The following is a 23,301-nucleotide window of genomic DNA, read 5'->3' on the forward strand; positions in this document are numbered from 1 at the left end:
ATTAATCAATCATTTAAATCAAATGTATTTATTTCACAAGAAGACTATGATTACAAATGAACAATACGTCAAACACTCCCTCTTTCTCCCTCTCTGGCTAACCACAGTCTATGGTCTGGTTTTATATAACAGTAGTATTGCACTTTAGATCTGAGCAAGTTACAACCTGGGCAGACTAATTGACTGGTAAACTACAGACTGTGAAGCAGGTTTAAAAGGGGACTAAGGGAGCATAAAAACGGCAGTGAGTTAGCTTCTATACAGGAAAGTCAGTACTGCATGGCATTGGCTAGGACCTGCTGTAGAGGAAAACTGCTCAAATGGCTTTAGTAATACAATAGTAATAATAATTGTAATACTGCTAATAATAAAGCTTTAGGACCACATTGCCCTGATGAGCATTTGGTATAGTCCAACTTCAGTCAAATAAATAGTCTCTGTGAGTCAAACCTAGATAGTTTATTATTGTGCGCGTGTAACTGAATATAGTTTCTATAGGCAGATTCTTTCTGCGGCAGGGTGTGCTCCATGGGCACTCTGGGTCGACTGGTCACATGACTCTGGTCCTGACCCTTAACCTCTGACCCCTGACTTCTAGGGGTTCAGTCTCGCTCTGATGACATCACAGCAGCTCTAGGCCCAGATCTGTTAGAGAAAGAGCACAGAACATCAGATTGTATTCAATAAGACATTTAAATAACAGCACTTGTCAAAAAGTATATTATAGGCACCCGGTGCAGACCCCAAAGAGCAGGCAGCAGCAAGACCATGAAAAACTCCCTGGAAGGAAGAAACCTTGATAGAAATCAGATTTTTGGGGAGATGGAGAATCCTCCTTTGTCAGACCGGTGTAGATTATGAGGCAGAGCAACTCAGAGGAGAAGTGGTCCTGTGTGGCTCTGTTGGTAGCGCGTGGCACTTGCAACACCAGGGTTATGGGTTAAATTCCCACAGGGAATCAGTATGGAGGGGGAAAAGTATGAAAATCTATGCATCCACTAAGTCGCTCTGGATAAACATGTCTGCTAAAATGATGTAAGTGAGATCACCAGAGGGAAGACTATGGCTGTGTTACTATACTTCCACAGATATTAATGAAGAACAACTACTACAGTATCTCTCAGTGGTGGTTTCCGCGTCCTATATTGTGGCTGTGCCTGTAGTGGAAAACAGAAGTATGTACTGTGGGGATAGTCTGACGCATGACTCTCCAGAACCAGGGTTTTCCACAAATAGGTACTCTTAGCCTCTCCCCCTCTCTCTAGCCCATGTTGTATCACATCCGGCCATGATTGGGAGTCCCAAATGGCGGTGCACAATTAGCCCAGCGTTGGCCGGGGTAGGCCGTCATTGTAAATAAGAATTTGTTCTTAACTGACTTGATTTTTTTTTAATAAGGTGTTGTCCCTCCTTGTTTCAGCTCCCTTCCGACCCCCCTAACCTCTTGTCTCACCCGTAGAGTGTTGTCCCTCCTTGTTTCAGCTCCCTTCCGACCCCCCTACCCTCTTGTCTCACCCGTAGAGTGTTGTCCCTCCTTGTTTCAGCTCCCTTCCGACCCCCCTACCCTCTTGTCTCACCTGTAGAGTGTTGTCCCTCCTTGTTTCAGCTCCCTTCCGACCCCCCTACCCTCGTCTCACCCGTAGAGTGTTGTCCCTCCTTCCGACCCCCCTACCCTCTTGTCTCACCCGTAGAGTGTTGTCCCTCCTTCCGACCCACCTACCCTCTCGTCTCACCCGTAGTGTTGTCCCTCCTTGTTTCAGCTCCCTTCCGACCCCCCTACCCTCTTGTCTCACCCGTAGAGTGTTGTCCCTCCTTGTTTCAGCTCCCTTCCGACCCCCCTACCCTCTTGTCTCACCCGTAGAGTGTTGTCCCTCCTTGTTTCAGCTCCCTTCCGACCCCCTACCCTCTTGTCTCACCCGTAGAGTGTTGTCCCTCCTTCCGTTCTTGTCTCAGCCCTCCTTCCAACCCCCTACCCTCTTGTCTCACCCGTAGAGTGTTGTCCCTCCTTCCGACCCCCTACTTGTCTCACCCGTAGAGTGTTGTCCCTCCTTCTGACCCCCTACCCTCTTGTCTCACCCGTAGAGTGTTGTCCCTCCTTCCGACCCCCTACCCTCTTGTCTCACCCGTGTGTTATCCCTCCTTCCGACCCCCTACCCTCTTGTCTCACCCGTAGAGTGTTGTCCCTCCTTGTTTCTTTCCGACCCCCTACTCTTGTCTCACCCGTAGAGTGTTGTCCCTCCTTCCGACCCCCTATCCTCTTGTCTCACCCGTAGAGTGTTGTCCCTCCTTCCGACCCCCTACCCTCTTGTCTCACCCGTAGAGTGTTGTCCCTCCTTCCTTCTTGTCTCACCCGTAGAGTGTTGTCCCTCCTTCCGACCCCCTACCCTCTTGTCTCACCCGTAGAGTGTTGTCCCTCCTTCCTACCCCCTACCCTCTTGTCTCACCCGTGTGTTGTCCCTCCTTCCGACCCCCTACCCTCTTGTCTCACCCGTAGAGTGTTGTCCCTCCTTCCGACCCCCTACCCTCTTGTCTCACCCGTAGAGTGTTGTCCCTCCTTCCGACCCCCTACCCTCTTGTCTCACCCGTAGAGTGTTGTCCCTCCTTCCGACCCCCTACCCTCTTGTCTCACCCGTAGAGTGTTGTCCCTCCTTCCGACCCCCTACCCTCTTGTCTCACCCGTAGTGTGTTGTCCCTCCTTCCGACCCCCTACCCTCTTGTCTCACCCGTAGAGTGTTGTCCCTCCTTCCGACCCCCTACCCTCTTGTCTCACCCGTAGAGTGTTGTCCCCCTTTCCGACCCCCTACCCTCTTGTCTCACCCGTAGAGTGTTGTCCCTCCTTCCGACCCCCCTACCCTCTTGTCTCACCCGTAGAGTGTTGTCCCTCCTTGTTTCAGCTCCCTTCCGACCCCCTACCCTCTTGTCTCACCCGTAGAGTGTTGTCCCTCCTTGTTTCAGCTCCCTTCCGACCCCCTACCCTCTTGTCTCACCCGTAGAGTGTTGTCCCTCCTTCCCCTTCCGACCCCCTACCCTCTTGTCTCACCCGTAGAGTGTTGTCCCTCCTTCCGACCCCCTACCCTCTTGTCTCACCCGTAGAGTGTTGTCCCTCCTTCCAACCCCCTATCCTCTTGTCTCACCCGTAGAGTGTTGTCCCTCCTTCCGACCCCCTACCCTCTTGTCTCACCCGTAGAGTGTTGTCCCCTTCTACCCCCTACCCTCTTGTCTCACCCGTAGAGTGTTGTCCCTCCTTCCGACCCCCTACCCTCTTGTTTCACCCGTAGAGTGTTGTCCCTCCTTCCGACCCCTACCCTCTTGTCTCACCCGTAGAGTGTTGTCCCTCCTTGTTGTCTCCCTTCCGACCCCCTATTCTCTTGTCTCACCCGTAGAGTGTTGTCCCTCCTTCCGACCCCCTATCCTCTTGTCTCACCCGTAGAGTGTTGTCCCTCCTTCCGACCCCCTACCCTCTTGTCTCACCCGTAGAGTGTTGTCCCTCCTTCCGACCCCCTACCCTCTTGTCTCACCCGTAGAGTGTTGTCCCTCCTTCCGACCCCCTATCCTCTTGTCTCACCCGTAGAGTGTTGTCCCTCCTTCCGACCCCCTATCCTCTTGTCTCACCCGTAGAGTGTTGTCCCTCCTTCCGACCCCCTATCCTCTTGTCTCACCCGTAGAGTGTTGTCCCTCCTTCCGTCTCTTGTCTCACCCGTAGAGTGTTGTCCCTCCTTCCGTCCTCTTGTCTCACCCGTTGTTGTCCCTCCTTCCGACCCCCTATCCTCTTGTCTCACCCGTAGAGTGTTGTCCCTCCTTCCGACCCCCTACCCTCTTGTCTCACCCGTAGAGTGTTGTCCCTCCTTCCGACCCCCTATCCTCTTGTCTCACCCGTTGTTGTCCCTCCTTCCGACCCCCTATCCTCTTGTCTCACCCGAGTGTTGTCCCTCCTTCCGACCCCCTATCCTCTTGTCTCACCCGTAGAGTGTTGTCCCTCCTTCCGACCCCCTATCCTCTTGTCTCACCCGTAGAGTGTTGTCCCTCCTTCCGACCCCCTATCCTCTTGTCTCACCCGTAGAGTGTTGTCCCTCCTTCCGACCCCCCTATCCTCTTGTCTCACCCGTAGAGTGTTGTCCCTCCTTCCGACCCCCCTATCCCCTTGTCTCACCCGTAGAGTGTTGTCCCAGGACCCGGAGCAGAAAGCAGTTCCATCAGGAGAGACTCTGAGTGAACTGACTCTGTTCTCATGACCAAACAGGATGGCTACTCTGGTCCCCTTCAGGACGTCCCACACATTGATGGTGTAGTCATTATAGCCAGCAAACAACAGACGACCTGGTGGAGAGAGAGAGAGAAAGATGGATACAGAGATAGAGGGGTAGAAAGGGTCAGATTCTAGAATATTCTCCAATATGCTGGAGGACATCACAGAACAGATGTATTACAGTTTAAAGTGCATTTGACAGAGGCTAATAGAGTGGATATAATGAATCATCAATCAGCCTTAAGTTACATGGAATCCAGTTTTGGTAAAAATGTAGTAAAACTCCAGATGGCAGAGTGGTAATTCCCTTTCCCACATCTCAACTGCATTAAATTCCCCTCTTGGCTGAAGTGTGATCTCTATCACAAGTTTGATAATAAACTGTCCTCTTTATACAGCCATATAAAAACTCAAACTAAAGACTTTGTACCTCTACAATTATATAACACACAGAGGAATAACATTTTGGGGGTAAGTCGCTCTGGATAAGAGCGTCTGCTAAATGACTTAAATGTAAATGTAAATGTAAATGTGGGATAGAATCCAGTCTCAGCCTACACACAAAATCAGATAAGATCAAATTTATTTAATCTTTATTTAACCAGGTAGGCAAGTTGAGAACAAGTTCTCATTTACAATTGCGACCTGGCCAAGATAAAGCAAAGCAGTTCGACACATACAACGACACAGAGTTACACATGGAGTAAAACAAACATACAGTCAATAATACAATACAGTATAAACAAGTCTATATATGATGTGAGCAAATGAGGTGAGAAGGGAGGTAAAGGCAAAAAAAGGCCATGGTGGAAAAGTAAATACAATATAGCAAGTAAAACACTGGAATGGTAGATTTGCAATGGAAGAATGTGCAAAGTAGAAATACAAATAATGGGGTGCAAAGGAGCAAAATAAATAAATAAATAAAATACAGTAGGGAAAGAGGTAGTTGTTTGGGCTAAATTATAGGTGGGCTATGTACAGGTGCAGTAATCTGTGAGCTGCTCTGACAGTTGGTGCATAAAGCTAGTGAGGGGGATAAGTGTTTCCAGTTTCAGTGATTTTTGATAAATAAAATCCCTTGACCGCTATAAAGGCCGTGGCAGTATATCTATTGCATCATCACACCCGGTAAGAAAGAAAGTGAAAGAGGCAAAGTGAAGATGGGAAAGATTTCCTGGCACAACATCCAATAATAACACAACAACACCAGTAAATGTCCAACAGCATTATTGTAAATGTCCAACAGCATTATTGTAAATGTCCAACAGCATTATTGTAAATGTCCAACAGCATTATTGTAAATGTCCAACAGCATTATTGTAAATGTCCAACAGCATTATTGTAAATGTCCAACAGCATTATTGTAAATGTCCAACAGCATTATTGTAAATGTCCAATAGCATTATTGTAAATGTGTTCATGATCGGGGGACCAAAATATGTTTAGTTGACTCTAGTCTCTGTTGAGAGGAAGCTAATAAAGAGGTATTATCTGTCAAACGGTTGCTGACTATTGTCCACATCTTACCACTAAGAGAGAAGTCCACACTGGCGGCTCCAAACATTATGCTGTCTTTGGAGTAGATGGACACCTCCCGATCAGCCCTGAGATCAAACAGACGGCACTGGAACACACAGACAATCAATGGGACATTTTCATTCTAGTTTTTATTTAACCCATTACATGCTAGTTGTTGTTTCTGTCTGTGCTGTGAACTCAAAGGCCCAGCATATTTCCTAATGAGAGACAAAGTTACATTGTAATTTTCCCATGATGTACAATAAAGTTATATCGTAATGTATTGTATTTTTCCTCCTTGGCCTGAATAACACTTCTTAAAACAATACAAACCTGTGTAGTAATGTAAAACAGTGGGATGCTTTGACATATGTACTGTATGATGTGAAAGAGCGATCTTTGACCAGTGACATCACAGTAAGACAATCAATTCTCTCCCAGAGATTCTGTTAACTGAACGGTGTTATTGAGACAGAGTGTCCGACTGCCACACACAACCCACAGAATCACATCAAAGGTCCATCATCTGTCAAGTGACACCCTATTCCCTTTATAGGGCACTACCTTTGATTAGAGCTTTTTGGTTGCAACTCTATGTGGCTTTGTTCAAGAGTAGTGCACTAAGTAGGGTGTATAAATGTGCTATAAGTGTGTTATAAACTCACGGTAGAGTCGTCAGAAGCAGAGGCAAAAGCATCGCCACTGGGGTAGTACCTGGAGAGAGAGAGAGAGGGAGAGCGATAGCGAGAGAGAAAGAGAAAGAGAGAGTGTGAGAGGAGTAAAAAGGTTGATGTGTACACTAAGCTGTATGAAAGTCTAGTAGTTAGAGCGTTGGGCCAGTAACCGAAAGGTTGCTAGATCGAATCCCTGAGCTGACAAGGTAAAAATCTGTCGTTCTGCCCCTGAACAAGGCAGTTAACCCACTGCTCCAAGGCCGTCATTGTAAATAAGAATTTGTTCTTAACTGACTTGCCTAGTTAAATAAAGGTTAAATAGAAAACAATAATAAAAAGGGTTAGGTTTAGGGTTGATGGATGCTGTTAGCTGTACTGTAGAGATTATGTGGATACTATAAGTATAGGTGATCTGTAGACAGTGAAGCTGTGTAAAGGGTTAGGTTTAGGGTTGATGGATGCTGTTAGCTGTACTGTAGAGATTATGTGGATACTATAAGTATAGGTGATCTGTAGACAGTGAAGCTGTGTAAAGGGTTAGGTTTAGGGTTGATGGATGCTGTTAGCTGTACTGTAGAGATTATGTGGATACTATAAGTATAGGTGATCTGTAGACAGTGAAGCTGTATAAAGGGTTGACGTGGATGCTGCTACTTACTTGACACAGTTGATATCAGAGTCGTGGGTATCAAACGACTGGACGTTCTGCCCTGAGCGCAAGTCCCAAACGTTAGCCTTCTTATCAGAACCCTGGAATGAACAAACAGACATGTTCGCGGAGGGACAGAGAGATAGATAGGACACACACACACACACACACACACACACACACACACACACACACACACACACACACACACACACACACACACACACACACACACACACACACACACACACACACACACACACACACTGACCCCGGAGACGAAGGTGTTTCCAGTCTCAGAGGGGGCGAGGTCCAGAGTGAGGACATCAGCAGAGTGACCGTGGAAACTCTGCAGCAGCTGACCACTCTCCACGTCCCACAGGGCACTGGTACCATCCCCACTGGATGTCAAGATCTACACACACACACTTTATCAGCATACTGAAACACACACTTTATCAGCATACTGAAACACACACTTTATCAGCATACTGAAACACACACTTTATCAGCATACTGAAACACACACACAGCAACACAAACACTTTATCAGCATACTGAAACACACACTTTATCAGCATACTGAAACACACACTTTATCAGCATACTGAAACACACACACAGCAACACAAACACTTTATCAGCATACTGAAACACACACTTTATCAGCATACTGAAACACACACTTTATCAGCATACTGAAACACACACTTTATCAGCATACTGAAACACACACTTTATCAGCATACTGAAACACACACTTTATCAGCATACTGAAACACACACTATCAGCATACTGAAACACACACTATCAGCATACTGAAACACACACACAGCAACACACACACTTTATCAGCATACTGAAACACACACTTTATCAGCATACTGAAACACACACACAGCAACACACACACGTTATCAGCATACTGAAACACACTATCAGCATACTGAAACACACACTTTATCAGCATACTGAAACACACACACAGCAACACACACACACTTTATCAGCATACTGAAACACACACTTTATCAGCATACTGAAACACACACACAGCAACACACACACTTTATCAGCATACTGAAACACACACTTTATCAGCATACTGAAACACACACACAGCAACACACACACTTTATCAGCATACTGAAACACACACAGCAACACACACACTTTATCAGCATACTGAAACACACACTTTATCAGCATACCGAAACACACACAGCAACACACACACTTTATCAGCATACTGAAACTCACACAGCAACACACACACACTTTATCAGCATACTGAAACACACACTTTATCAGCATACTGAAACACACACAGCAACACACACACTTTATCAGCATATTGAAACACACACACTTTATCAACATACTGAAACACACACAGCAACACACACACACTTACAATACAGTGCCACTGACACGTCCCACAACTAAAACATGCGGACTCTCCTTCACTGCAGCCGACGTGAGGAAAACATTTAAACGTGTCAACCCTCGCAAGGCTGCAGGCCCAGACGGCATCCCCAGCCGCGCCCTCAGAGCATGCACAGACCAGCTGGCTGGTGTGTTTACGGACATATTCAATCAATCCCTATCCCAGTCTGTTGTTCCCACATGCTTCAAGAGGGCCACCATTGTTCCTGTTCCCAAGAAAGCTAAGGTAACTGAGCTAAACGACTACCGCCCCGTAGCACTCACTTCCGTCATCATGAAGTGCTTTGAGAGACTAGTCAAGGACCATATCACCTCCAGCCTACCTGACACCCTAGACCCACTCCAATTTGCTTACCGCCCAAATAGGTCCACAGACGATGCAATCTCAACCACACTGCACACTGCCCTAGCCCATCTGGACAAGAGGAATACCTATGTGAGAATGCTGTTCATCGACTACAGCTCGGCATTTAACACCATAGTGCCCTCCAAGCTCGTCATCAAGCTCGAGACCCTGGGTCTTGACCCCGCCCTGTGCAACTGGGTACTGGACTTCCTGACGGGCCACCCCCAGGTGGTGAGGGTAGGCAACAACACTTCCACCCCGCTGATCCTCAACACTGGGGCCCCACAAGGGTGCGTTCTGAGCCCTCTCCTGTACTCCCTGTTCACCCACGACTGCATGGCCACGCACGCCTCCAACTCAATCATCAAGTTTGCGGACGACACAACAGTGGTAGGCTTGATTACCAACAACGACGAGACGGCCTACAGGGAGGAGGGGAGGGGCCCTCGGAGTGTGGTGTCAGGAAAATAACCTCACACTCAACGTCAACAACACTAAGGAGATGATTGTGGACTTCAGGAAACAGCAGAGGGAACACCCCCCTATCCACATTGATGGAACAGTAGTGGAGAGGGTAGTGAGTTTTAAGTTCCTCGGCGTACACATCACAGACAAACTGAATTGGTCCACCCACACAGACGGCATCGTGAAGAAGGCGCAGCAGCACCTCTTCAACCTCAGGAGGCTGAAGAAATTCGGCTTGTCACCAAAAGCACTCACAAACTTCTACAGATGCACAATCGAGAGCATCCTGTCGGCCTGTATCACCGCCTGGTACGGCAACTGCTTCGCCCACAACCGTAAGGCTCTCCAGAGGCAAACTACCTGCCCTCCAGGACACCTACACCACCCGATGTCACAGGAAGGCCATAAAGATCATCATCATCATCCGCTATCATCCAGAAGGCGAGGTCAGTACAGGTGCATCAAAGCTGGGACCGAGTGACTGAAAAACAGCTTCTATCTCAAGGCCATCAGACTGTTAAACAGCCACCACTAACATTGAATGGCTGCTGCCAACACACTGACTCAACTCCAGCCACTTTAATAATGGGAATTGATGGGAAATGATGTCAAATATATCACTAGCCACTTTAAACAATGCTACCTAATATAATGTTTACATACCCTACATTATTCATCTCATATGTATATGTATATACTGTACTCTATATCATCTACTGCATCTTTATATAATACATGTATCACTAGCCACTTTAACTATGCCACTTTGTTTACATACTCATCTCATATGTATATACTGCACTCAATACCATCTACTGTATCTTGCCTATGCTGCTCTGTACCATCACTCACTCATATCTTTATGTACATATTCTTTATCCCTTTACACTTGTGTCTATAAGGTAGTAGTTTTGGAATTGTTAGCTAGATTACTTGTTGGTTATTACTGCATTGTCGGAACTAGAAGCACAAGCATTTCGCTACACTCGCATTAACATCTGCTAACCATGTGTATGTGACAAATAAAATTAGATTTGATTTGACTTTATCAGGATACTGAAACACACACAGCAACACACACACTTTATCAGGATACTGAAACACACACAGCAACACACACACACTTTATCAGGATACTGAAACACACACAGCAACACACACACTTTATCAGGATACTGAAACACACACAGCAACGCACACACACTTTATCAGGATACTGAAACACACACAGCAACGCACACACACTTTATCAGGATACTGAAACACACACAGCAACGCACACACACTTTATCAGGATACTGAAACACACACACACACACACACACACACACACACACACACACACACACACACACACACACACACACACACACACACACACACACACACACACACACACACACACACACACACACACACACACACACACACACACACACACACACAGCAATGTATTCTTAAACATGGGGAGATGTGTGATCCTACTACCCTTTTGTGGTAGTTTGGGGTAATATAACTAATCGACGGCCATTACACAGAGCTGGTTAACTACTGGGGTGTACCCAGCTAACGCACAACGTTCTGAGAACCATATGTTTCCTAGAACTTGGTGAGTGAGTGGTTGTGCCATGGTTATTTTGCATACAACCTTCCCACAACTTTCTGGGAATGGTGCAGGATAGTTGCTTGGCTTTGAACATTCTCAACACATTTAAGGAACTTGACAAAAAAACATAATTGTATTGGTATTTCATTACTTTAACAGAACGTTTCCTAAAAGTTCAAACATGGTTACATTGCATTTCAATTTTGGTAATGTTCTTGACATTGGGAATGTTCTCAAATAATTAAGAGAATGTTAAGAACCAACATTCTTCTGTGTGAATGTCAGTACTTCAGCATAACATTTCCTACAGGTTTCCTCATGGTTCTATTTAAAGTAAAGTTCTCAAATTGAGCTGAGAACATTAAAGAAAAATTACCATAAAAACTACTAGAAAACTTTAGTAATGTTCAGAGAACATTCTAAGAAAGTTATTTAAAAACATATACATTCTGTTCTTAGCATCAACAAAACTCTCTCTATCCTCTCTTGTTAAGTGTGTTCAGGTGTGTTGGCCGCGCCCATTAATTGGCCCCACCTTATCTTAATGAGTGCTTATTTCCTTTTAAATGGGGTCTGTTTGAATAGACAACATTAACAGCTTTGTATGTGCAAAAAAACATGGCATGCTAGTTCCATCCTGGTGGGGCAGTGGACTAATTCCATGGATAGAGAACATTAGGTTCAAATCTCATTGATGCAGTGACACCAAAAAAATGCATGTGTTTGCATGATTAATGACTAAGGAAATGAATTTCTATGTTTTCAATCATGCTTGGACTTCAACAAAGTGAACCCAAAATAAGCTATCAGTGTTATTAAATGTCTTACTGGAACATTCAGTGAACGTTTTAAAGAAGTTATTCTAAAACCTCCAAATAACCTATAATGTCTATTCTCACAGTGTTAAGAAAACGTTCAAGGAATCAGAGTAAAACGTTCTCACAACCTCCCTACAACCTAAACATAAACATTCCCAGAACAGGCTAAATGTTATTTTCTGTTCTTAGAACATTTAAATAAAGAAATCTGTTTTACCGGTCAGGAAACGTATGGCTTCACTAGAACCAAATGTTCTGTGCAACCAACGTGAAGCCAAAAACATACATTCCTATAACTTTCAAGGAACCAAATGTGCTAACTGTGTATTCACTAGGAATCAAATGTGCTAACTGTGTATTCAAATGTGCTAACTGTGTATTCACTAAGAACCAAATGTGCTAACTGTGTATTCACTAAGAACCAAATGTGCTAACTGTGTGTATTCACTAAGAACCAAATGTGCTAAACTGTGTATTCACTAAGAACCAAATGTGCTAACTGTGTATTCACTAAGAACCAAATGTGCTAACTGTGTATTCACTAGGAACCAAATGTGCAAACTGTGTATTCACTAGGAACCAAATGTGCAAACTGTGTATTCACTAGGAACCAAATGTGCAAACTGTGTATTCACTAGGAACCAAATGTGCAAACTGTGTGTATTCACTACCAAATAGGAACCAAATGTGCAAACTGTGTATTCACTAGGAACCAAATGTGCAAACTGTGTATTCACTAGGAACCAAATGTGCTAACTGTGTATTCACTAGGAACCAAATGTGCAAACTGTGTATTCACTAGGAACCAAATGTGCTAACTGTGTATTCACTAGGAACCAAATGTGCAAACTGTGTATTCACTAAGAACCAATGTGCTAACTGTGTATTCACTAGGAACCAAATGTGCAAACTGTGTATTCACTAAGAACCAAATGTGCAAACTGTGTATTCACTAGGAACCAAATGTGCAAACTGTGTATTCACTAGGAACCAAATGTGCGGTTGATATGAAAACATCCCTGTGTATTCACTGTCAGTCAGACAAAGATATGAAACATCCCCGTCAGACAAAAATGATATGAAAAATGTGAGACTGAACTGAGATTGACTGGGGCAATGTAAAATGTCTCGACTCTCCACAACCCTGTGCTTTATTCCACACACCACACACACGTCTTCACAGCTCAACACCCACCAACAGACCCCAGTGCATTAGGGAGACAGATTGTGTGTATGTGCCCTTAGGTATGAGTTTTCAGCTCTGACAGATAAAGGCCTCTTAATGTCTATTAATACACTCACAATGGACGGCCATCTCTCTCTATAGGCCACTTCTGTTTCCTCTCCACTCTCATCACCTTCTCCTCATCAGCTATAATTCTCAACAGTTCCTCTCCTGTCTAGCAGAGATAAATTATTAACAGCCTTAAACATCTAATATTTCCTTCCTTCTTTTCCTCCCTCCCTCTATCCATTCACTCCTCCTTGTTCTGAAAATCTCAATTTCCTTCCCTCTCCTCATTGTGTTGTGTGTGTCTGAGTGTGTCTATGTCTGTGTGTGTGTGTGTGCATGTATGTGTGAGTCTAGTCCCTAACTTGCATGTCAGAGTTGGTGAAGGTGCAGCCGGACAGGTAGTTGGTGTGCATGGCAACCGACTTCTTCTTGGCCGCCAAGTTCTCGTCCTTGTCCAATGAGAGAGGGTACACTGAGCACTTATTATCCAATCCCCTGTTAGACACAGACAGACACAGTCACACAGACAGACAGACAGACAGACAGACGAGAGAGAGAGAGTTGTAGGGCATTACTTTAACATCAAGCCCTCAAGCCAGTACTTCAGCATCAAGCCAATACCTTTCTTGGGGCTAAGGGGTTAAAGGTCAGAGGTTAGGGTGAGACTCACCCACAGGCGATGGCACAGCCAGAGGGGGCGTAGGCACACGCCATCACCCACGTAGTCGGCATGGTCACTGCATGTTCCTAGAACACAGTGTGCATATACATTAACGTAAATAAGCCTGGTTAAGACCGCTCCACCATGGGACTGAATTAGGCTGTCATTAGTGCACTCACACACTCCGGCTGCTTTTACTAACCTTATTGGTGGTGAAAGCATCCCATACGATGACCTTCCCATCCTGGTAGACAGAAGACAAGGAAAATGAATGAAGAAGGGAGGAGAGAGGCGAGAGAAGGGAAGAAGGGAGGAGAGAGAAGGGAAGAAGGGAAGAAGGGAGGAGAGAGGCGAGAGAAGGGAAGAAGGGAGGAGAGAGGCGAGAGAAGGGAAGAAGGGAGGAGAGAGAGAGGGAGAAGGGAAGAAGGGAAGAAGGGAGAGAGAGGGGAAGAAGAGGGAGAAGGGAAGAAGAAGGGAGGAGAGAGAGGGAGAGAGAAGGAGAGAGAAGAAGGGAGGAGAGAGAACGGAAAGGGAAGGGAGGAGAGAGGCGAGAGAAGGGAAGAAGGGAGGAGAGAGGCGAGAGAAGGGAAGAAGGGAGGAGAGAGGCGAGAGAAGGGAAGAAGGGAGGAGAGAGAAGGGAAGAAGGGAAGAAGGGAGGAGAGAGGCGAGAGAAGGGAAGAAGGGAGGAGAGAGGCGAGAGAAGGGAAGAAGGGAGGAGAGAGGCGAGAGAAGGAAAGAAGGGAGGAGAGAGGCGAGAGAAGGGAAGAAGGGAGGAGAGAGAAGGGAAGAAGGGAGGAGAGAGAAGGGAAGAAGGGAGGAATGAAGAGGAAGAGTAATTGATATAAGTGGAGTCAGGGAGTTCAGCACCATGGACAGGGCTGTGACCAAAACACACTAATGACAGTAGAATAGAAGGAGGATAGGGGGATAGGGTGGAGAGGGAGGAAAAGAGAGCAGTTTGTGTGTGTGCATACCTGTGAGGAGCTGACAATGCGTCGTTTGTCTTTGCACCAGTCCATACAGAGCACCTTGTTGCCATGGCCCTTCAGTGTCCTCCGAGTCTTCATGTTTAACTCACCAAGAGCTTCCGCCTTCTCAGCTACCTTCTCCACTACACACACACACACACACACGGTTAAACACTCTAGTAATGACAATGAATTGTCGTGTAAATGAATACATATGATATTTATTTGATCATCCTGTTGCAGGAAAACTTTTCTGCAATGCTCTCTATTCACTATCTTCTGGTAGTTTGTCTAATGCGGTTTCATGGCCGCGGGCACATCTCTGGAAAATCAGATGATTTTTGGCATGAATATCAAATTCAATTGGGATATAATAAAGGATATAATAACCGTTTCTGCATAACTTTCATGTTTAGGGTACAGACAGTAAACATTTTGTGCATCGCGAGGCCCCTCTCCCTCCCATTAAACTCACACTCCACATCGTGCAGCTTCTTCCGCTCCTCCTCGAGCTTCTTCCTCAGCGTCTCGCTCTCCGCCTTCAGCGACTTCAGAGTCTCGCCGCTCGCAAGGCCCTGGCACGCCATCTTTAGAGAGGGTGAACGAAAGAAGGGAACGGGGAAAGGACAGAAAAGGGAACAGCAAAAGCAGATGTTTTTAGTCGCGCGCTGGCTGCGCCCGTCAAGGCGGCTCTGCCTTCCTACAGCTGGTGCGTATTCATTACGCCGATTCTGTTGCAAAACGTTTCTGAAACGGAAGCAAACGGAACGAAACGGAGAGACCTACCTGCATTTTCCCAATATGAATTCTCGTTTTTGTTTGGACTAATGAATATGCCCCTAATGCTGCTGCCGCGCTGATGTGCTCCCTCTCCCCCGCTCTCTCTCCCTCTTTCCCTGTCTCTTGTCTCACTCGCTCTCTGGCAAGTCTCTACCTCTTTCTCTCTCCCTCTAACTAGATCTCGGTTTTTCTCGCTCCAGAGAAGCCACTATGACTGTCTTTGATAGTAATTGCACTAAATATAGCCTAACTTTCCTCTAATAATATTCATTTAAATACTTGACAGAAAAATCACATTTTCCATATTTTATTTTACCACATTGCAGTTTCCTTGTTTAAATGTATGTTATTTTCCTTTGAAAGGTGTTTTTGCACCTATTGTTGTTTAGAGAAGTGAAAGACAAGGTTGCTGTAAGTGTGGATGAGCTGCCAGAGAGAAGGGAGTACAGATAAAATGAGGTGGTGAATTCATCCAGCAATGGTGTGTGTGTGTGTGTGTGTTGAAAGAGGCTCGCTGCTACTGTATATCAGACAGATAGGGAGGCTGCATTCTCAGATGGGGTCCTCTCCAACCCCCTAAAAATACATCAAGAATCTCAAATCTACCCCTATTCCCTGGGAATTTGTGAAGATCTTAAAGGATTGTATTGGTCCAGGAAGGAGACATTAGATTGGTTAGAGTCAGAGGTTAGAGGTCATGGATAAAGAGACGTACAATCTCCATGCATAGTGAGCAGTAGTTGATGGGTTCAGTCTTGATGTATAGATTCATCAAGGGGCGGTTCTCCGAGCAGCTGTCACACGGCCCGAAGGTGATGGCCAAAAACGTCTGGTCACACATGGCTGCAGCTGATTAACCACAGACCTGTATAGAGGAGAAAAGGAACACAGTGTCAACATTCAGGTATGAGAAATAACCCACATACACACTGTTATCGATTCCCATGAAGGGAGCATTGCTATTTTGTGTGTGTGTGTGTGTGTGTGTGTGTGTGTGTGTGTGTGTGTGTGTGTGTGTGTGTGTGTGTGTGTGTGTGTGTGTGTGTGTGTGTGTGTGTGTGTGTGTGTGTGTGTGTGTGTGTGTGTGTGTGTGAGAGAGAGAGTGTGAGTGTGTGTGAGAGAGAGAGAGAGAAAGAGAAAGAGCGCAAGCTAGAGAGATAGGGAGAGAATGTGTGTATGTGTGAGTCAGTTAGAGAGAGATAGTGAATAAGAGACTGAGCGAGAGGAGAGAGGGAGTGAGAGTGTGTGTAGGTATGTGTGTGCTGACAGCTGTATTGACGATAAGCAGTGGGGAATCTCCCTCCTGCCTGATCCTGCTCAGAGAAGGGGAGAGCATTAGGCCTATTTTAGGAGATGCATGGACACACACACACTTGGATGTACATTATTACACCATATAATGGTGGGGATCGGTAACTGCCACTGATAGTGATAGTCTGGGGAATGAATCATAGACATGCAGATATGGATATGGACCTGCAATATACACTGTGTAGAAATAGAACAGATATATAATGACCTGCAATATCTATCTGTTCTATTTCTATAGTGTCCAATATTGCAGGTCACTGCAGCATCTGTTCTATTTCTATAGTGTCTAATGAACTGCAACATAGACACTGCAGAAATAGAACAGATAAATAATGAGCTGCAATATACACAGTGTAGAAATAGAACAGATAAATAATGAGCTGCAATATACACAGTGTAGAAATAGAACAGATAAATAATGAGCTGCAATATACACAGTGTAGAAATAGAACAGATAAATAATGAGCTGCAATATACACAGTGTAGAAATAGAACAGATACAGTTGAAGTTTACAATACTCTTAGGTTGGAGTCATTAAAACTCCTTTTCAACCACTCCACACATTTCTTGTTAACAAACTATAGTTTTGGCAAGTCGGTTAGGACATCTACTTGTGCATGACACAAGTCATTTTTCCAACAATTGTTTACAGACAGATTATTTAACTTATAACTCACTGTATCACAATTCTAGTGGGTCAGAAGTTTACAGACACTAAGTTGACTGCGCCTTTAAACAGCTTGGAAAACTCCAGACAATTATGTCATGGGTTTAGAAGCTTCTGATAAGCTAATTTACATAATTTGAGTCAATTGGAGGTGTACCTGTAGATGTATTTCAAGGCCTACCTTCAAATTCAGTGTCTCTTTGCTTGACATCATGGGAAAATCAAATTAAATCAGCCAAGACCTCAAAAAATAAAATTGTAAACCTCCACAAGTCTGGTTCATCCTTGGGAGCAATTTCCAAATGCCAGAAGGTACCACGTTCATCTGTACAAACAATAGTACGCAAGTATAAACACCATGGGCCCACGCAGCCGTCATACCACTCAGGAAGGAGACGGGTTCTGTCTCCTAGAGAAGAGCGTATTTTGGTGCGAATCCCAGAACAACAGCAAAGGACCCTGTGAAAATGCTGGAAGAAACAGGTACAAAAGTATCTGTATCCACAGTAAAACGGGTCCTATATCGGCATAACCTGAAAAGCCGCTCAGCAAGGAAGAAGTCACTGCTCCAGAAATGCCATAAAAAAAGCCAGACTACGGTTTGCAATTGCACATGGGGACAAAGATCATACTTTTTGGAGAAATGTCCTCTGGTCTGATGAAACAAAAATAGAACTGTTTGACCATAATGACCATCATTATGTTCGGAGGAAAAAGGGGGAGGCTTGCAAGCCAAAGAACACCATCCCAACCGCGAAGAACGGGTGGCAGCATCATGTTGTTGGGGTGCTTTGCTGCAGAAGGGACTGGTGCACTTAACAAAATACATGGCTATATGAGGAAGGAAAATTATGTGGATATATTGAAGCAACATCTCAAGACATCAGTCAGGAAGTTAAAGCTTGGTAGCAAATGGGTCTTCCAAATGGACAATGACCCCAAGCATACTTCCAAAGGTGTGGCAAAATGGCGTAAGGACAACAAAGTCTAGGTATTGGAGTGGCCATCACAAAGCCCTGACCTCAACCCTATAGAAAACTTGTGGGCAGAACTGAAAAAGCGTGTGCGGGAAGCTTGTGGAAGGCACCCAAAACGTTTGACCCAAGTGAAACAATTTATAGGCAATGCTACCAAATACTAATTGACTGTATGTAAACCTCTGACCCACTGGGAATGTGATGAAAGAAATAAAAGCTGAAATAAATAATTCTCTCTACTATTATTCTGACATTTCACATTCTTAAAATAAAGTGGTTATCCTAACTGACCTAAAACAGGAATTTTTACTAGGATTAAATGTCAGGAATTGTGAAAAACTGAGTTTAAATGTATTTGGCTGAGGTGTATGTAAACTTCCCACTTCAACTGTATAGAATGTCTTGCAATATCTATCTGTTCTATTTCTGCAGTGTCTATATTGCAGTTCATTAGGCACTGAAGAAACAGAACAGATACATAACCACAATCTGATACAGACAAATACTGTATAAATACATAGTTGGCTGTAACATATACATAAGGGTGGAGATATGCATTACACACAGTAGAAACAGAACACTGCATTACACACAGTAGAAATAGAACACTGCAGTCTACACACAGTAGAAATAGAACACTGCAGTCTACACACAGTAGAAATAGAACACTGCAGTCTACACACAGTAGAAATAGAACACTGCAGTCTACACACAGTAGAAATAGAACACTGCAGTCTACACACAGTAGAAATAGAACACTGCAGTCTACACACAAATACTGCAGTAGAAAGTAGAAATAGAACACTGCAGTCTACACACAGTAGAAATAGAACACTGCAGTCTACACACAGTAGAAATAGAACACTGCAGTCTACACACAGTAGAAATAGAACACTGCAGTCTACACACAATACCCCAAAATGACAAAGTGAAAAAAAAAAAAAAAAACTTATTTATTCAGACCTTTTTCTACAAGACTCAAAATTGAGCTCAGGTACGGTTTCTATTGATCATCCTTGAGATGTGTCTACAATTTGATTGGTGTCCACCTGTGGTAAATTCAATTGATTGATCGGACAGGGACACACCTGTCTTTATAAGGTCCCACAGTTGACTGTGTATGTCAGAGCAATAACCAAGCCATGAGGTCGAAATAATTGTCCGTAGAGCTCCGAGACAGGATTGTGTCGAGGCACAGGTCTGGGGAGGGGTACAAAACATTTCTGCAGCATTGAAGGTCCCCAAGAACACAGTGGCCTCTATCATTCTTAAATGAAAAAAGTTTGTAACCACCAAGACTCTTCCTAGAGCTGTCCGCCCAGCCAAACTGAGTAATCGGGGGAGAAAGGCCTTGGTCAGGGAGGTGACCAAGAACCCAATGGTCACACTGACTGAACTCCGAGTTGCTCTGTGGAGATGGGAGAACCTTCCAGAAGGACAACCAGCTCTGTAGCACTCCACCAATCAGGGCTTTATGGTAAAGTGGCCAGATGGAAGCCACTCCTCAGTAAAAGGCACATGACAGCCCACTTGGAGTTTGCCAAAAGCCACCTAAAGGACTCTCAGACCATGAGATCAGAGACCTGATCGTGTGGTCCGAAGAAACCAAGATTGAACTCTTTGGCCTGAATGCCAACGTTACGTCTGGAGGAAACCTGGCACCATCCCTACAGTGAAGCATGGTGGTGGCAGAATCATGGTGTGGGGATGTTTTTCAGTGGCAGGGACTGGGAGACTAGTCAGGATTGGGGCAAAGATGAACGGAGCAAAGTACAGAGAGATCCTTAATAAAAACCTGCTCTAGAACTCTCAGGACCTCAGACTGGGGCGAAGGTTCACCTTCCAACAGTACAACAACCCTAAGCACACAACGCAGGAGTGGCTTCGGGACAAGTCTCTGAATGTACTTGAGTGACCCAGCCAGAGCCTGGACTTAAAACCTGATCGAACATTGCTGGAGACTTAAAAATAGCATTACTCCAGATTGACCTTGTGCTCCTCCCACAATTGCCATTTTTGTTCCGGTCTTGTCTGCCTATTGTCTGAACCATGGGTCTGAGGGGTATACTACAAAGCAGGGTCAGCCAGCTAACTTTGATAAATAACTGTTGGTTTTCTGGTTAATACAATTTTTTACTTATGATCGGACTTTGTGTTTTGGTTGTTGAGTAAATTAAAGTAGTAGACCATGCCCATTTACAAAACTAACATGAATATTTCTAAATATTTAGGTAAGTTAGCTGGCTAAATCATTGATCCTAGGTTGATATGTAGTATATTTGTTATACGCTAGCCATGTGACTATTTTGATCAATAGCCTTAGGAATGCAGGATGCGCTGCTCCCAACCCCCAGGACAGCACAGAAACACAGAACAGCATACAGACACTTCCAAGGAGCACAAGGTCAACCACAATGCAGCACCCATGGAGCTATGTGGGGGTTATGCCGGAGCGAGTGCCTTGCTCGAGGGCACAACGGTAGTGGATGGTACCCACAAACTTCCTATACTACTGTACACCGTTCCGTACTGTACTAGCCACATGCTTAAAATAGAGACTGAGAAATAGGCTTTACTTTTACAGTGCTGATAGTGATCCACCTAACACTAAGCCCTATACAGTCCATGTATGGCATTTCCACGGTCTATCAAATTCTCAAAGTAATATCCTAAATACATTACTGAAGGCCATGTATATTGAGTTATAACTTAGTCAACACCTTGTCATTATTTAAAATCAGTCCATCTCATATTGTACATGCTTACAGATCTGATATGCCTTACATAGAAAAAAATTGCTGACCAACTGTTTCCAACATAACTGCATGACATCATCATAACAAACATATAATATAGTTCTTACCTAATGAGGGAAGTTGGTTTGTCTGTCAGACGGTATGCTATCCTGAGGAGTGTTTTCCAACGTTAGTTAGAGGATTGGAGGGCAGGGACAGAGAGGGAACACTAAGCTACTTACCAAGGGCTTTGACCACGCCACAGTATTACCCTCAGGTACAGACCAGGGTCACGCCCCAAATGGCACTATATCCCCTTTAAAGTGCACTTCTTATGTCCAGAACCCGATGGCCTGGTCAAAAGGAGTGCACTAGGAAGAGAATATGGTTCCATTTGGGATGAAGCCCAAAGTATTACGACTGGATAGAAGCTGTCCCTAAACACTGGTCCAAGGTCAGATCGTTTCACCTCCACTAATGGTAAATGTTATTGTTGGTGGTAATGTTATCTGATCCTAGATCTGTTGTTAATAAGGGCTGTATATTACTTGTTCAGGGTATAGGTCAGTTAGCCACTGGACGGTCTGAGGGCAGAAATAGTTAACGTATTTAATATGAACTTAAAGCTAAAATTCCATGGCAGAATGTTTATAAATAATACATTAATATAATAACTGCTATCATTTTCATAACCACAGCTTGCTTTTGGCTTTGGACAAAAAAAGAAACAAATATTTTCAGTGCTGAATTCCTTTATTTGTCTTTTACAGGGTTTGACAATTTAAACTTATTCCAAGTTTCTTAATGGTGAACATATTCACTAAGTACAGCTACCAGGAATTATACACACAGTCCAGTTCTCCCGATGTACACACGGGAGGAGAGAGGACAAAGAATTGAATAGAAGCGAGGAGATGGAGAGGAGAGAGCAGAGTTCAGCATCTCTACCACAGGTGGACTGTATGAAGTCTGAAGATCATTAGATCAATGAGATGTGTCGGTTGGTGATGATGTCGTGACTTGATGTGATACTTTAGCATTGACCTCAATTGTCAAAACCATAAAAAGGGAGATTTTAAGAACTATCTGGAGATGTTAAAATGTATATCTCAAATGAGGTGAAGACCGGTCGTACCACAGAGTGTCTACATGAACAAGCCTGTCTGAGGCACACAGCATATACAGAGTGGGACACTATAAGGGAAGGGGAGAGCGGGAAGAGTGGTCCATCTACACTGCTTGACGAAGGCTAATCATAGAAATGGGCTAAGGGTACATACCAAATGGCGCCCTATTCCCTATGGGCCCTGGTCAAAAGCTGTGCACTATCTAGTGAATATGGTACCATTTGGGATAGTCAGTAAGACTATAGCCATCTACTGTGTAAATGACTACAGCTAGATGACCTCTCTGAGGAGCATAAACCACATGATGATCAAAGAAATTAGAATATCAGATAGGTTAAGGGCAGACAGGTTAAGGGCAGACAGGTTAAGGGCAGACAGGTTAAGGGCAGACAGGTTAAGGGCAGACAGGTTAAGGGCAGACAGGTTAAGGGCAGACAGGTTAAGGGCAGACAGGTTAAGGGCAGACAGGTTAAGGGCAGACAGAGCTAACTTTATCAGCATTTATTCAACTTGTTCAGTAAATATTTCAAAAAGTGCAACTAGACAGAAAGCAAAACAATCCTTCCATCCCAGCCTCTGAAATAAGATCTAAGGACAACTTGTCAAAACTATCCTTCCATCCCAGCCTCTGAAATAAGATCTAAGGACAACTTGTCAAAACAATCCTTCCATCCCAGCCTCTGAAATAAGATCTATGGACAACTTGTCAAAACAATCCTTCCATCCCAGCCTCTGAAATAAGATCTAAGGACAACTTGTCAAAACTATCCTTCCATCCCAGCCTCTGAAATAAGATCTATGGACAACTTGTCAAAACAATCCTTCCATCCCAGCCTCTGAAATAAGATCTAAGGACAACTTGTCAAAACTATCCTTCCATCCCAGCCTCTGAAATAAGATCTATGGACAACTTGTCAAAACAATCCTTCCATCCCAGCCTCTGAAATAAGATCTAAGGACAACTTGTCAAAACTATCCTTCCATCCCAGCCTCTGAAATAAGATCTAAGGACAACTTGTCAAAACAATCCTTCCATCCCAGCCTCTGAAATAAGATCTAAGGACAACT

General features: G+C 44.5%; 1 protein-coding gene across 2 annotated transcripts; it reads right to left on the bottom strand.

Moving 5' to 3' along the window:
• Window positions 1-5: 5 nt before the first annotated feature.
• Window positions 6-21,348, bottom strand: gnb5b (guanine nucleotide binding protein (G protein), beta 5b). 2 transcript variants are annotated; one of them, XM_046345574.1, is made up of 13 exons: window positions 21,235-21,348; window positions 16,131-16,280; window positions 15,111-15,222; window positions 14,642-14,778; window positions 13,870-13,911; window positions 13,677-13,753; window positions 13,369-13,501; window positions 7,362-7,505; window positions 7,100-7,191; window positions 6,433-6,481; window positions 5,777-5,873; window positions 4,151-4,317; window positions 6-645 (listed from the first exon to the last, which is right to left on the bottom strand). In XM_046345574.1, the coding sequence occupies exons 2-13, from the start codon at window positions 16,254-16,256 to the stop codon at window positions 634-636; spliced, it is 1,188 nt and encodes a 395-aa protein (XP_046201530.1). In that variant the 5' UTR covers window positions 16,257-16,280; window positions 21,235-21,348; the 3' UTR covers window positions 6-633. The 2 variants fall into 2 exon arrangements, with proteins under 2 accessions (XP_046201530.1, XP_046201531.1); XM_046345575.1 differs by lacking the exons at window positions 16,131-16,280; window positions 21,235-21,348 and adding an exon at window positions 15,422-15,577.
• Between the last annotated feature and the right edge of the window lie 1,953 nt (window positions 21,349-23,301).

This window comes from Oncorhynchus gorbuscha, linkage group LG04, assembly GCF_021184085.1.
Source record: "Oncorhynchus gorbuscha isolate QuinsamMale2020 ecotype Even-year linkage group LG04, OgorEven_v1.0, whole genome shotgun sequence".
Taxonomy (NCBI): Eukaryota; Metazoa; Chordata; class Actinopteri; order Salmoniformes; family Salmonidae; genus Oncorhynchus; species Oncorhynchus gorbuscha.

Excerpts from the sequence above, each read along its gene's own strand:
- gnb5b (XM_046345574.1), bottom strand. The coding sequence starts at position 16,256 with ATGTGTGACCAGACGTTTTTGGCCATCACCTTCGGGCCGTGTGACAGC. Across the intron at positions 15,223-16,130 it reads GCTCACTATGCATGGAGATT|ATGGCGTGCCAGGGCCTTGC; the intron begins GTACGTCTCTTT and ends CCCTCTCTAAAG. Across the intron at positions 13,754-13,869 it reads ATGCTTTCACCACCAATAAG|GAACATGCAGTGACCATGCC; the intron begins GTTAGTAAAAGC and ends ACTGTGTTCTAG.